The 16276-nt window shown below is 38.1% G+C and overlaps 1 protein-coding gene across 2 annotated transcripts; it reads right to left on the reverse strand.

The window, feature by feature from the left end:
- Positions 1-6278: 6278 nt before the first annotated feature.
- Positions 6279-15948, reverse strand: LOC116254108 (uncharacterized). 2 transcript variants are annotated; one of them, XM_031629214.2, is made up of 6 exons: positions 15731-15948; positions 15442-15586; positions 15186-15343; positions 8847-8931; positions 8695-8779; positions 6281-8597 (listed from the first exon to the last, which is right to left on the reverse strand). In XM_031629214.2, the coding sequence occupies exons 1-6, from the start codon at positions 15817-15819 to the stop codon at positions 6904-6906; spliced, it is 2256 nt and encodes a 751-aa protein (XP_031485074.1). In that variant the 5' UTR covers positions 15820-15948; the 3' UTR covers positions 6281-6903. The 2 variants fall into 2 exon arrangements, with proteins under 2 accessions (XP_031485075.1, XP_031485074.1); XM_031629215.2 differs by lacking the exon at positions 15442-15586 and having other exon boundaries at positions 6279-8597; positions 15731-15869.
- Positions 15949-16276: the final 328 nt, after the last annotated feature.

Consider the following 16276-nt stretch of genomic DNA (forward strand, 5'->3'; position numbering starts at 1 on the left):
CCTAAATTGTCTTAACAACAGACAGGGCAGGAGCTGGTTTGGATCAATGGATGAGGCAGGGATGGCAGGCGGCCAATTTTCATTTTGAATTTGCAGTGCGTCAAATTATTCTTGTGTAAAAGGGTGGATACCAATATACAGGTTGAAGCATTGTAGGGGTGCCACCCAAAAGCACCAAAAGTATATCTGATACCCAAAGGGGATGGGGGGAAGGGAGGAGATTTCCACCCATGTTTTGGGTGGTAGAATGAAATACTCCTTCTATCCACTCAACCAAAATTGTCCCGGACACTTGAAATAAAATCAGGAATCTAAGTAGTTCTGTGTTTTCATCACTGCCATTTCAACAATTTTGAACTTGCAGCCATATCTTATGTTCTATTGGACAAGGAAGATACATGCCCTTTGCAAGTTTAGATTGAATTTATTGGTTGGAGAAAGCATGAAGAGAACTCGTCCCAAATCCTATAATTCAAGAGAGAATCTTATATGCTTTTTATTTTGTACTCAAAGTCCTTTAATTAAAGCATATTTCTAATAAAAAATGGGTCTAATTATTGCATATGGCTATAACTAAGTAGAAAACACAACATATACACAATATCAAATAAAAGTCATCAAAAATTTATTTTATGCTTTAAGTTTCTTCTTCTTTCTTAATGGCCAAATTTTTTGGGTCTTTCCTCTTCTTGCTTAAGCACATCAAATCCCAAATTGTTAAGAGTGATTAAGCACCTGACAAGACTACCAAAATAGAGCTGTGACTCCACAACTTTTTGTCGGATTTCTACTTCTAGGGTTTGCCCAAAAGAATTGAATTCTAACCTTTTTATCAAGCTTATCTTCACCTAAAATGAAATTTTATTTTATTTTATTTTATTTTTACTTGGGGTGACCTGAGAAATGAGTATAAATCATACTAATGCTCAACGACAACATAATCTTGGTGAAAAGGAAAATTATTATGATGTTAAGATGGTTATGATTGAGGTACGAAGTCCAAGATCCAAATGGAGGATGTGATTAAAATTCCATGAAAGGGTATTTTGGAGACTTTAATTAAGCAAAAAAAAAAAAAGAATTTTTAGCCAATTAATGTGTATAAACTATTGTTGAGAGTGTGGAGACAAATTACTGAGCTAATGCTTAAGGGCTAATTGAAGGGATCAGTTAATTGAATGAACTTTGGGGGAAAAAACCTGTAGAATTAATGGTGAATCCAGATTACGGTCTGGATCCGGACCCCATTTATCTTTGGTATGTATTATTGTAGTGCTAAAGTTTGGAGGCAAGAAGGGCGTCTAATGCTATGAAGAAGAAGAAGAAGAAGAAGAAGAGAAAAAAAAAGAGGGCACGAGAGAGAGAAGGAGGTGGAAGAGAGGACTCTCTCTCTTCTCTCTCTCATGCACCCTCGGTTTAACTATTGATTGGCAACAGATTTGGGGGGAGTCATGCAATTTTATTTCCCTAATCGATCACATTGAGTTTGGATTTGTAGCAGTCAATTTGGGATGTATTTACCAGAGTTTCCAGCAGCTTATGGGTTGAGCATGGTTTTGGGAGACGGCTGGAACTTCATCAGCAGCTAAAAGATTTAAAATAGAAGGGTGAGTTGAGTAGTTTTGTGCATTTTAATAAATCTCTCTTCAAAGGTTGTGGGAAACTATTTTCATTGACTGTGAAGCATGAGATTTATGTGGGCTGCTGAAAGTGATGATAGAAGTTTAGCCCCATTATGGGCAGTTGGAAGAACCATATGTTTTTCTAACCATTTATGCCTGCTTCATGTCCCAGCTCCTTTTCCTATTTTAAGAATAATTATTTGTTGATGAGAAGCATGATTAAAAAGCTACTAAAAGAGTTTTAATAAATGGGTGTCAGGTTAGACTATAAAATGCAGTTTTTAAACAGTAAACGGAAGTTTCTATTTGCCTTTTGAAGCTTGAAGAATTCATTTGTGCTGCCTGCTCCATGATTGGACCCTTTGAAACATGTTAAATGTAATTTTTAATTGTAGGGGTTCTATGATTTTTTAGGGTTTAAGTTGAATAAACACAGGCCTGTTTTAAGTAAGCGAATAAGATTATTCTTTTTGAATAAATTGATCTATAGTACAAAAAAGAATTGGTGAGTTTAGTGTTGTATTTTTGTTAGATCTTTACTTATGCCTAATGACATCAATTTATTTGACCCTGAGCCGCTTGAAACTAGCAATCAATTAGTGCGCACTACGGTTAGTGATTGGTGTAAACATGTGTGGACGTAAAATAAAGAATATATATATATATATATTGGGAACTCATATTTGACGGTAAGATGTTATGATAAGCTGAATTAGTAGTGAATAACTGCTTAGAACAGCTTAGGTTATCAAGTTTCGCGCCTCCTTGAGTCCGACCCATGCATTAAAAATTATCCTAGAAGTATTAATTGATTAGGATTGGCCTAACACAGATCGCCACGATTAGGATAGTTATCAATGAGGATTTAAATCACATGGAAACCATTGCTAAGTTTACCGACTATTGTTAGATGTTAATTTGTGTGCTCGAGGAAAATTGTTGTGCATGAGAGTCATGGTGGCATCCTCTTTATATCAAAGTATCCCAATGATTACTCGATGCTTAGCCGTGTAACCATTGGGGTAGGGCTGCTAATGAACCAGTTCAAGCAAGTTGAGTCAGCTCGAACTCGGCTCGTGTGTCTTGAAAGGACCTCAAACTCGACTCGAGCTCGACTCGTCGATTCATTAGCTCGAGCTCGACTCGGCTTGAGTTATTAAAACTCAAACTCTGCTCAATTAAGTTCGAGCCGAAGATTGGCTTGAGCCGAGCCAAGCATTTGAGCAATCTACCTTTTTTGATAATTTTAGGAGACAAATTTTAAATATTTCTTTTTCAAGCTTAACCGAGTTTAAACGAGCCGAGCCCACTTAACTCAAGCTCGACTCATTTAGGTTGTCGAGTTCATTTCTTAACTTGAACTCGACTCGTTTAATAAATTAGTCGACTTCGAGTCAAGTTTATTGAGTGAGTTCGAGTCAAGCTTGAGTTAGCTCGACTCGTTGAACAGCCCTACAATGGGGTCATGTTGCATGGACGGTAGGGTGGGGGTGTCTGCCTTTGAAATCTAACATGAACGATTGAAATGGTATTTAATGGCAGGATTCTGAATGAGATATTAAATAATATATGTGGCTACTTGAGTAAGATATTTCATGTGAATGCACCCCTTGTTCTACTGGTCGGTCTACTCAAAGTGCAGGTTGTACAAGGCCCCCAAAGTATCATTGAATTGTTCTTTTGGAGTGTTCGGCTCCCACCTCCTGAACTTGTGTCCTAGAGTCTCGAACAAGTTTTCCTTATCGGACTGCTCCCTCATTGCAGTGAACATTATGCAGCTGTAGGGCTTGCAGCCACCATGTGAGTTGCATCATGACCCGAGGTCGCCCGGTCGTTCGTGGTGTACATGTGTCTATCCGTACACCCACATAAGCTATTACGTAAAAATAGAAATATAAATGTGTCGTGATAGGGCTGGGCATCAGACCGGAGACCGGTCTGATTCAATGTCAGCTTTGGCCGGGTTGGGCCCAAGCCCCACCATCATGGATCGGGCCCTGGCCTGGCCTGGCCTGATTCAACTTTAATAAAAATAAATAAATTATTATATTTTACACATAAATATAAGAAATATATATAAAAATATATTTTACAAAATAATATTATTTTTATCAGGCCCAGAGCCTACGGTTGCCCAAGGCCCGGCTCAAAAGCCCGATGGGCCCCCAGCCCGATGCCCTGCCTTAATCATCATGAATTGTACAAGTTAATAACTGGTGCAAGTAAAGACCAAGAGCCTTAATTGGAGCGCTAATTGTGTGAAGTTGTGAAGTATAACTTTTAGAGGTGGTTGTGTAGATCCTTTCATTGGGTTTCTATACAAGGATATCGATTGATATTTTATCTTCGTACCTCTTCTCACTACATGCATATGTGGTTGTGTTCCTTCACGTCTTAGTTTTTATATTTAAAACCTTCATTTTAGATTAGAGGGTTAGAGATTTAACTAGTTTGTTGTTACTCTCTATTTTACTTTTTTCTGGTACATACAGATGCGGGTAGTAGGCGGAACGAAAGGCGAAGAGGCTTGTGTCCCTCATTCTTTTTGGAAAACTCGATGTTTTAATCTTTTTTGTGTAATGGGATCCTTATGGTGATTCAATTTGTTCTGAATAAACGAAACATGTGTTTGAATGGAGGGCTTGACCCGATTCTTATTTTGCAACTTATGTTTATGTTCTAATCATTGTGAATATCGCACCCCAGTGTTTTGTATTATTTGTCTGTCTTAACCGATGTTTTTTTTAAGGGTAAATTTTGGGGTGTGGCAATACCTATTCCTACTTTTCAAAAACTTAAGGCCTGATTGGGAACATTACTATAAAGTAAATTTTCACGCAGGAAACGACTTCATACTCGAAGTAGCCTTCTAGAGGAAATAAAGTGTGTTTAATTGTAAGCTCAGATATTGACTTTTGGGGTTCATTTTCACGAGATGAAAAAATCTGCATATTTTGGCAAAATGTTATTGTCTTGGATGCAGAAAAGGTTATGGTTGTGGTGGTTTTATAAATCTCATCATGTAAATATCTTTATTTTTTTTGTACATTTGGTATCATTTCGTGAAATCTTCCTCTCTCTCTCTCTCTCTATTTTATATATATATATATATATATATATATATATATATATATATATATATATATGTGTGTGTGACTGTGACCAGTGGGGTTTCTAAACTAATAAAGGGTAGGCTTTTGACATGCCAAAAAAAGCTATTTAATCAATTTATAGGCCCTACAATTAGCATATCTTCCCATGCTTGGCAGAGATGCATAAAAAGTAAGCGTGCGCAAAAGGCCGAGTACTCGATGGATAGTTGGGTAACCGGCGGGTGAGGGTTTGGGCTAGTTAACTAATATATAAATATAACAATTAGGTCAGGGACATAAGCCAAACCCTTTAATTTTTTTTCCTAACAAATTATTTTAATTAAAATATAAACATCCTAATATATTTGTGAAAATATTTTGATACAAAACATGCTTTGAATCAAGTTGTTTTTATGAAAAATGTTGATTCTTCTATTATCAAAATTTGATGCTATGAGAACCATCCTTCTCTCTTATTAAACCCCAAAAGATAATCAACTTAATATATATATATATATATATATATATTTATTGCATCAACTTATCCCTAAGTTCATATTGGTAAAGTTAGATTTAAAAAAAAAGAACTTTAGATATCATATTAAAAAGGCTTGGTTTTTGTCCCTGACCTGTTTATCTAGTTTCTACCAACGATGACTAGCCATGAAACCCAAAACGTCTATATGAAGCAAATAGATAGTTAAAAAAAAAACAAGAAGAAAAAGATGATTTTATAATAAATGACAAAAATATCCATCACCTTTCTGCCTTTATTTTTCTCTTAACCTTTTAACATAATAGATCGAACAACTAAAAGGCCAAAAATACCATTCAGATATATATATATATATATGACCGGACCATTTGTGTAAGGGATAAAAACCTAACCTCTTAAATTCATGTTAAAAATTGTTTTAAACAAAACATGAACCTTCTAATGTGTTTATAAACACTAATTTAACATAAATCATGCTTAGTTCAAAATATTTTTTGGAAAACAAATTGATATTTATACTACCAAAATTTTGATGTTATAAAAATCGTTTATTTTTCAATTATTAAAAAATCAAAATTTAAGAAAACAACTAACTTGATATTTTCCATCAAATCACTCTTAAGATCATATTTAAAAGGTTAGATTTCAAAAAAAATTAATAATTGATTTTAATAACTCTGGTTTTTTTTGTCTCTTACCCAAGTGGTTTGGTTTTTATCAATTTTCATGTATATAATAAGCATGACACCGACAGTCTTTTGAGTCGCCAATAACTCCCATAACAACTTTTGACACGTACACCAAGAGTTTCATAGATAAAAATATAAAATGTTAAAGGTTTCAAATATAACTGAACATCAAACCAGACACACTCGATGAGCATAAAGTTAAAGGTTTCGCCCAACCCAATAACTAAACAAGCCCGACTTGGGCTGCCAGCAAGGGCTTGGCGCCAGCCCAGGCCTGGCTTTGTGAAGCTTTTGGCTGGCCGGGCACCATGCCCAGCCTTAATATAAAGCAAAAGCAGAAGAAATATTTTAGGAATTTCGCATATAATCGCTACTCGTCTTATACAAGTTGGTCTAATAAGATGCCATCCTAAAGCTAGAGATTGCCGAACACTGAACAGATTTCTGGAAAAATTGAAGGCAACGTCTATAAAAACTCTCTAAGATAGTTCTCAATATAGGTAAGACATGAATTTTTCTGATTTTACACACGGAAACCACAACTTAAGATGAGACATCCTATTCGAGAGATGAATAGGACCACACCGGCCCTTCTCATTCCCAAAGACAGACTTGCTTTGGCTTATACTGGGAGCACGTCAACCTTCAACCATAACAGTTGTGAGCAGCCTCACTACACAACTACACCCTCCAGGCATGCAGGACATAAACTTATCATCTGCGAATCTGATTTTTGACAATGTCATAGGAGTGTTCCATACTTTCAGAAATCACAAAGCATCAACGTTTGAAACAGCAACTCATTAACAGGCTGGTCAGATCAAGTTGAGATCCAACAGAAACAAATCCACAACAAAGACTTGCTTCAGATAGAACAAAAGGGGCTAATATGGGGACACATTCATGACCAGCCTCCTCAAAAGTTGCACGCTCAAGAGGACAAGTGATTTTACATATCAAGAAGCAAGAAACTTCATCAACTGCCATTAAACTTGAATTTTCTTTCAATAGTCCAATGGTCTTCCGAACATATTATTGATATCAGCAATTGCTTCCTTGGTGGTAATTGTATGCTCAAACAAATCAAACTCTTGAACAGATCTTTTAGGCAGATGAGAAGTGGAACCCACCAAATTCTCATCAACTAGAACTGTAAATCCAGCAGTAGATTGCTGTTTCCCCCTAAAATCACTCTCTTTTGGCTCTGTTCCATTTGTCTCTCCGAAATCTGGGGGCCTCTTAATGCTGTTTGTGTCACTCTTGGCTTGCTCCAGGTTTATCATAGGGTCCACCAAACCATGGCAGCATGCATCTGACTCAGTCTCACCTATATCCGTAGTTTCTATGAATCTGCACGCACTTCTGTCATCACCCTTTCTCATGGTTGAGCAACTTTCTGTATGAGAACCACATTGAAGCCTATTCTCCCAATCAAAATGTTTGTATTTATCGTCACAATAACCATCCTCATCATCATCGTCATCAGCCAAGATTGTCAAGACACCTCTACAAGGATCGTCTCCATTTTTTGTTTCTTGTTTCTTGAGTGCATCATACTTCTCAAACTTGGAATCACATCTGAGCTGAGATTGTGAGAGAATGCAGGCTTTTTCATTTCCAAAGCAGCTGTTGGCACTGCCAGAGTCAGCATCGTCAACCAGTATCTCAAGTGCCCCTCCCGTCAAATGCATATTTGTGTTATGGCCCGTCCTCTTTTGTCTGACTGATGGTTTCTCAAATTCAATAGGCTTACCAAACATTGAATTGATATCTTTCATGGCTTCCTTTGTGAAAAGGGTAGGTTCAACCAACCCATGATGGTAAGCACCTTCTGGCGAATCAGACTCATCAACAAGTGCTGCTTCTGTGAATCTGCAAATCATAATTGTTTCATCACCATGTGTCACTGGACCTAATGACAAGCCATCGTTCTCTGTGTCATGACTAGAAATACCAGTTTCACCCAAGCATTCATCTACAAATATCTCAATTTTTTCTTGCTTCCCAACCTTCTCAACCTGAAATTTCTGAGGCTTCAGCCTGTTTTTGACTTGTATATCCAAAGGCTTTTTGAACATGCTGTTTATATCATCCATAACCTCCTTTGTATTGATTGTTGGGTCCACCAAACCATGGTGGCAAGCATCTTCTGCTTCAGACTTTCCAACAATAGCACAGCCTACAAACTTGGACACTACAATTGTGTCATCACCACAAAATGAAGAGAATTGATATGCCTCCACATCACCTCCATTTTGTAGTTCAAGCCCATTATCTGTGATTTGTTCAGTTTCTTTTGAAGCACATAAACTAGTAATGATACCAGAACCATTGCCATCATTCCTAAGTTCAATGTTAGCAGAACGAGTAAGATCAAGATCAACATCCCCTTTCAGTGCACTTGAGGTGGGAGCTGAAGAATAATGTAAACCATTTACTGAATACAATGACTCTTTACTAAATTTTGCATCCCCTGCATTTTCAGAAAGAGGTTCAATAGGAACAGTGGAAGGTGGACAAGATTCAGCAGATAAAATCATCCTCCTACCAACTTTATTATTGGATTGCAGTGGGATGTCAACATTTGTAACCAAGTTCTCTTTCCTACAAACAATTGCTGGCAATTTGGCTCCATCAGCACTCACCAAATCAAGAGCTTCCTTAGAAAGCTGCACCTTATCAGTTGTTATTGATCCAACTGCAGTTAAATACAGTTGCATTTGAATGAAGATTTGCATATAAAATAGCTGATAGCAAATGTCCATTCAATGTGCAAATCACAAAAAACTATATACCTTTATCAGTAGGTTCTCCGTGACCATCAACAGTAAGGCCCTCGCGTTGCTCCATGGTGACAGTTGAAGCATTAAAAACCCTCATCTGCCGGCAAGTGACCAAACATTGTCAGGAATCACAAGAAAGGAGTAAAAGGCAAGCAGCAACTTACTTTTGACTTGCGTCTTTTATGAGCATGAATGCGGTTAAGGAACTGCTGATAAGATTTCTGCAACTCCTCTGTTGGAACTGCAAGACTGTTTTAGGTTATGAATCAGGTTCATAATAATGTAGGAACAGCAAGTTGTACGCTGTCAAACAGATCCAAAAGAATGCACCAATAGTAGGTAACCTAGAAAGCAAGATATTGAAGCTAAAGTTATTTACTTATTTAGAGCATATGAAATGGATACATTTTCTTTTTGACTAGTGACCTGTTAGAAAGATGCCAAAAAGATTATGCCAACAGAGACATTCCCAAGTATTTAACTATTAGCATTCTTATCTATAAGTTCAAGCTCCAATTAGGATGTGGAGCTCTTGTTGGTGAAAAATGACACCAGTTAGCAACACAAACTCCATACGCTGTTAAAGATATATCTTCGCTTTCACCTTGGCAAGGGACTATAGCACCCATAAATAGAAATTTGGGGTCGCAAATGCCTGGATATTTGAAAGACACTATTTACACACATGATGTGTAACATCCCAGAAGTTTAGTCCTGTATCGAAGATTGTGAGGGATCTTCAAGGGCTTATAAAGGGAGGTTATTAATGAGATGATTGTCCTGGTTCCTATCCTTTTTAGGATTGGAACCGAAACTGCTAGGGGGGGGGTTGGGATCCATCGAACCAGGGGCCGGAGCCCAGGAGTGGGTCGGGTTGTTACAGTGGTATCAAAGCCGGTTCAACACTCGAACCTGGGGCCCACACGCGCGGACGCGTGTGCCTTAAGAGGGGTGGATTGTAACACCCCAGAAGTTTAGTCCCGTATCGAAGATTGTGAGGGTCTTCAAGGGCTTCTAAAGGAAGACTATTAATGAGATGATTGTCCTGGTTCCTAGCCTTTTTAGGATTGGAACCGAAACTGCTAGGGGGCGGGGGGTTGGGATCCGTCGAACCAGGGGCCGAAGCCCAGGAGTGGGTCGGGTTGTTACAGTGGTATCAGAGCCGGTTCAACACTCGGACCTGGGGTCCCACACGCGCGGACGCGTGTGTCTTAAGGGGGTGGATTGTAACACCCCAGAAGTTTAGTCCCATATCGAAGATTGTGACGGATCTTCAAGGGCTTATAAAGGGAGGCTATTAATGAGATGATTGTCCTGGTTCCTAGCCTTTTTATGATTGGAACCGAAACTGCTAGGGGACGAGTTTGGATCTGTCGAACCAGGGGCCCGAGCCCAAGAGTGGGTCGGGTTGTTACATGATGCACAATCACCTGGTTTATTTCTGCTCAACTTCTGATCTTTCACATGCATCTTTAGCATAGAATGGCAGAGTTACTCTTCAAACTTCAATTGATGAAAAAGGAACCTTTTCCCATTTGGCATGGTAAATATGATGAGGTATATTTTCCCTCAGCTACATAGGCGTATATATGGATGCAGGCGCAAGGACCTGATTCCAATCAAGGACAGGTAAGAAAAGTACTCACGGTAGCCACCACAGAGTAACAGGAAGCAAAACAGAGAACATTTAGCAATGGTTCAAGAAGCACCTGCTAAAACAAAGGAAAGTTAACAGTATCCAAGGACATTCTAGGACTGCAAGTAAAAATAGTTTCTCACACACCTTAGTGTGCCATGGGATTTGCAGGATCCAACTGCCAATGTTTCTCTGTTATTTCCCCTAGCATGTTCACCCATAGCATCAACACATGCACACATCTTAGTGATAAGACATAGTTGGACAGGATGTGTTTTGGATCTGGGTGCACTTCCCTGTTATTTCAGCATGTGCAGAATTGTTTCATTAATCGCATGAATTACAATTTTTATCATTGTAATTGGTGTTGTGGTCCATAGTGTAAATGATGTTTAATATATGCAATTAGGGTTGAGAGGACTGATGTCACTGATCTTAATGTCAGCCTCCTTCCTTTCAGTAGCTTCTCTCCTCTCCCTTGCCTCTTTTCTGCAGAATATCACCATGCTGGTTCAATCAATATCTGATATTGTGAAATCTATTATTTAGTTGTCAAAAAAGGAAGTCAAACACAAATCACTCAAAGCCCTAAACAAGTTGAGATTAATCAGTTTGAGTTGCTTCAAATTGGTTGAATTTTAATAAGGAGGGTTCACAAAACAATTTGGATGCATATCCTTATTAAGTTATAGTTTTCGTGTTTTACGTGTGTACTTTTGGTTTTCTAAAGACATGAAAGTTCAATTATGCAAATTGTTGACAATGAGGCAGTTTTATTATTTTTTAATATCTTTCTGGTTTATAATGTAATCATGTTTTGTACCCTAATTCTCCCTTAAGTAAGGGTTAGGGTAAGTAATCAATAGATTTTGAATTTGTTCACTCTCCAATGTCAACATGGTATCAGAGCCTGTGGCATGATCCCTACAGGCAGCCGGCGACTGTCATACTTCCGGGGACCTCCTCTTCTCCTTTCTCTCCTCCATTCTTCTTCTGTCTGTTCTAGCCTGCTACCATCAGCAAGAAGTGTGTGTGAAGGAGTCCGTTCACGCTCAGAAATATGCATGAATAGACTCCAATCATAGATATCAACAGAAAAAAAGTGGCACAGCTGTGTGGGAGTCTGCGTGCGTCGTCTAAACTCTTATGGACTGACGTCGTTATATGATCAAAGCAGCCAAGTGGAGGACTGCTAGGTGAAGTACGTCTCGTGGACATGATCATCAGAAGTTATATGGTAACAATTTTGTAATATTGAGACTGTTGGTGTAGATGTTCTGCTGCTTGCACGTTAATAAACAGAAGATAAAATCTGTTGAGTGAATTTTAGTAGATATATATATGTGTTCAGCCTGCAGGCCATGCACATTTATATTATTCCTGGTTCAACAGTCTACGTAAGGTGTCCAGATATTTTGTTTTAATCTACACCTATGTCACACGGATACGGGTACGGGTGTCCTACGGATACGGGTACGCGGACACGGTAATTTCAAAATTTTAGGATAAGCGGACATGGCGAATATTATATTTAAAAAAATTAAAAATGATAATGAAATAAAAAAACATGAAATTTATAATAAAAAGACTAACGTCCCTCTTTCTTTGTCCATACTTTGTCTGTCCTCAGAGACACAGCCAAAGAAAAACCCACTTTTATTTTAAAATATTAAAACAATTTAATTTTTAAATATATATATAAAATAATGTTGATAGAAAATGAAGTTACAGTGAGTTTGCAAACAATTTAAAATTATAACCGTTTTTGTTTAAATAACACAAAATTTAGGGCCATTTTGAAATTTGTTCAAATGAAAGCTATAAAAGGCCCCTTTCGTTCGAAACCCTCATTTTCACCCTTCGTTTCTTTCTCTCTTCACTCATCCTTCTCTCCCAAATCGCGACCTCCACGATCCTTCTTCTCCGGAGGCCAACATGCCACCAGCGGCTCCAAGGCCGGCGACGTGGTAAGTATGATGCAGCTGACCGGCTGGTGACCCGCCATGGTAGCAGGAGGATGGGTGCTGAGCCATGAAATGGTGAGTTTTTTTTATTTTGAATCTTTATTTCTTAATTTATTTGTTATTTTCTCACTCTCTAGGTTTTCCCTCTAGGCTGCGGGTTGAGCGTTCTGGTGGAGGGAGACAGAATCCAGTGGATGAGATGGAATGCACTTCAAAATAAAACAGAAGACGTAAAAAAAATCGAGGTTAAAACGGATTATAAAAGTGGTTCGGATCGGGTCTGACCCAGACCCGATCCAAAACGTATCCGGCCGTATCGCCGTGTCGGGTTTCCCATGTCGGCGTGTCAACACCGGTACTCAACCCAATCTGCCGTATCCGTGTGACGTAGATCTACACTATGGAGAATAGGGATACTACAATTGATACGCAATGAGAATATAAAATATCAGGGAATCTTCTTTCATTTGGGTCTACTGTGAAGCTAGACGACTCAAACTATGAAATCTGGTCTCGTGTATTTATGATGTCTGTTAAGGGGCATAGAAAGAAACATGTTATTGAGGATAACTAAGTTAAGAAAATATTCTACATGGGAGGAAGATAACAATATTGTTATGTCATGGATGATGAATAGTGTGCAGACATACATCACTCCTATTATTGCATATTATACTTTTGCCAAACATATGTGGGAATTTTTGAAGCAAACTTACTCTCACGACAAGAATATGAGCAAAATTTTGCAGGTTAAAGAAGAACTTCTTAATCTCCAACAAGGTGGCTCAGATCTTGCCCAGTATTTTGCTTCAGTAAAATCAACCTATGAAAGACTCAAAGCGCTATGTCCTTCTTGTCAGTCATACTACAAAACTCACTTTAAGCAGCACATGATGGAAAAATTTTGATCTAGGTTATCTCCTGATTTTGCAGTTGCCAAAGCCCAAATGTTGACTGTGGCTGAGATTCCAAACCTTGTTGAGGCCTATAACAGGCTAAGTCGTCTGGCTGTGACTCTCTCTCCATCCTCAACCGTTGCACCCTCTTCAGCATTAACAATCTTAGAAGGCTGTGGGCAGGCCTTCAGTAGAGGTGACAAATTTTATTGTTTATTCGCTTAAGGAACCAATCTTTTTGAAGTGTGTTGATGCATGTAGGGAGTACAAAGATGTTGAGTATTTAAAAGAGCTATTTATATAAGTCATCAAAGAAGTGAGTGAAGAAAATGTTGTGCAAATTATTACTAATAATGCTCCAGTTTGCCAACAAGCAAGGATGAATTTGGCAAGTGATCCCAAGTATAGTCATATATTTTGGACTCCTTGTGTGTCACACAGTATAAATCTAACACTTAAAAAGTGTTTGCAACTCATCAAAAGTTGCGAACACTGTCAAATTGTATTCATGGATTGAAGAGCTTGAGCATGATGTCAAAAACATAAACCACCACAATGTTCATGTTATATTTAATAAGCATTCTGATTTGAAATTGTTGAAGGTAGCAAAGACTCGTTTTGCATATATTAGTGTTACAGTGTAATGATGAAAATAATAAAGCAGGTGAAACATACATTAACACTTATGGTGACTGACAATGATTGAGAATTTTATTAAAGTGGTGACATTGAGAAGACTCAATAAATTAAAAAATGTATTTTAGATGATGAATGGTGTGACAGAGCCTATTGGGCAAATGCTAAGAGAAGTTGATAGAGAAGGGCCCATGCTACATAAAGTTTATGATATGTGGGATAACATGATTGAAAAAATTCAAACATCATTTTCAAACATGAGAAGAAGAATGATGCACTTGATGATTCTGAGTTTTTTGATCATGTGCATAAAATATTAGTAAGAAGATGGAATAGAAGCAATAACCCTTTGCATTGTATGACACACTCCTTAAATCCCAAATATTATGAACAAACATGGTTGGCAGGAGGTATTAGTCGTATTCCTCTTAATCGAGATCCTAAAATATCAAACAATAGGGAGATACATTTGAGAAGACTATTTTTTTATTCTCATTGATTGAAGATAATAAATCATGAGTTTGCGAGCTTTTTCGGTGGAAGAAGTGATTCATTGCTAGCTGCAATGACAAGAGATAAAGAAGATCCTGTTAATTGGTGGTTATGTTTTGGAGCATCGACACCAAATCTCCAATAGCTTGTGTTGAAGTTATTATCTCAACCTGCAACCTTTTTATGTTGTGAAAGAAACTCGAGCACTTATTCTCAAATTCACAACATCACGGGAAATAAGCTAACTAGTAAGCGAGTAGAAGATTTAGTTTATGTCCACTCCAACCTATGCTTCCTTTCACGTACTTCAGATGATTACAGGTATTGCTTTCTTTTTTATCTTTGATATGTATACATTTATGATTTATGCATTATATTCACTGTTTGAAGTTCATATTAACTTAAATCATGTTGTGGTTGTGTTGCAACTTGCAGTTCAGGATCATCCAAGTATTAGGATGTTAATCTAGAGGACATTGACCCAACTTGAAGGAGAATATGTTTTGCATGCTCTTAATATGGACCTTACGGAACCTGTTGTTCCTTCTAATCTTGATGATGCGACTAAGGAGAATCAACAAAGCTGATATATTTTGTATGTTAATTATTTCCATACATTGTTTAGTAGTATCTATAAATTTTGGATCATGACTTATGAATATTCTGTTTGTAATTTTTTGATATATCTGTGTGTGTAAGGCCGTACCCCGCACCCAAGTGTTTTGAAAATGGTCTGCACCCATACCCACACCCAAACCTATCTAACATCGCATATAAATGGTGATCGAATTTCTCGATGCTTAAGAATCCATATAATCAAAGGCAGGAATAAAAATAAGAAAGAAAAAAGGAAAACAAAAAGGTGCCGGAAACTCTTACATCTCCACTCCAAGTTGATAAATTTTTTCAGCTTCAACATATCTTTTACGTTTCTCGTAGTACAGAGCATACGCCTGGTAAAAGAGAGCCCTCTTCGTGCCGATCTTACAGGATTCCATCATCTTTAACAATTCCCCTGGATCACCCACGAAATCCATCTATTCATTCAAGCAAAGAAATGGACAGTTATTCCAGGGAGGGAGACAATCGCATTATCTGAAGGAAACATCAGGACACACAGGCTCTAGGAAACTACCAAACCGACGCAAACTTGCACGAATCGGGCATCGTTACGATATCGCTTATCGTCTTTAAAGGCCAGGACGCACTTCTGAAGGAACCGAGGGAGCTTCTGCTTCAAGAGATCTGGCGCAAGAGCCTGCTTCATCATACGGATCCCTCTAGTTGTGCCGTCCACCCCCAACAGTAAGTACAGATTAACAAGCAATAATTGAAGCGTGCGAGAGAGGGAGAGAAATCGAGAAAGACACACACACACACAGGTGGAATCGAGGAAGAACAAAAGCAATGGTGGTGCTTCGTACCGGAGCCAAGGAAGAAGAGGGTCGCTACCCTCGTAGTTCTTTATCTCAGCTATCAAGGAAGAGAAGAACTGATCGTTAGCGTCGGTCATCTGTCCCCCGAAGCCCAGTCTGTGGAAGGAAACCCCGATGGGAAGCGAAGGGACGAGAGAGAGAGAGAGAACGAGCGGGAGTCCGAGTAGGAAAGCCTCAACTTGAAAATTTTGAAGCCCGCCGTTGGGGCCCAACTGGCTGCCAATGCGCTCGAGAACAAGCGATCCTAATATATACCACTAAAGGCAAAATAATCATTTCTTTTTAATCCATTACCCATGCCGAATGGCAGAACTACCATTTCATATTCAATAACGTCATTATGCACTTAGGTTATATGTCACATATAACTAAGTTTACAATATTTGAAGCATCAATTATAAATCTTGGTCAACATTCTTACATCCATAAGCTATTGTCAATTAGATCTTTTATATAGAATTCTAATTCAAATCTCTTATTCACATTCAAGATCCATTTTCTATAACTTTTCTCTAGATTCAGACATTGATTTGA

Source organism: Nymphaea colorata, chromosome 5 (genome assembly GCF_008831285.2).
Source record: "Nymphaea colorata isolate Beijing-Zhang1983 chromosome 5, ASM883128v2, whole genome shotgun sequence".
NCBI lineage: Eukaryota > Viridiplantae > Streptophyta > Magnoliopsida > Nymphaeales > Nymphaeaceae > Nymphaea > Nymphaea colorata.

What these genes read in the sequence shown, in the direction of transcription:
- LOC116254108 (XM_031629214.2), bottom strand. Translation starts at nt 15,819, where the DNA reads ATGACCGACGCTAACGATCAGTTCTTCTCTTCCTTGATAGCTGAGATA. An exon ending in TATCAACTTGGAGTGGAGAT is followed by an intron (nt 8,932 to 15,185) that starts GTAAGAGTTTCC and finishes AACCTAAAACAG; the next exon opens with TCTTGCAGTTCCAACAGAGG. An exon ending in CGGAGAACCTACTGATAAAG is followed by an intron (nt 8,598 to 8,694) that starts GTATATAGTTTT and finishes ATTTAACTGCAG; the next exon opens with TTGGATCAATAACAACTGAT.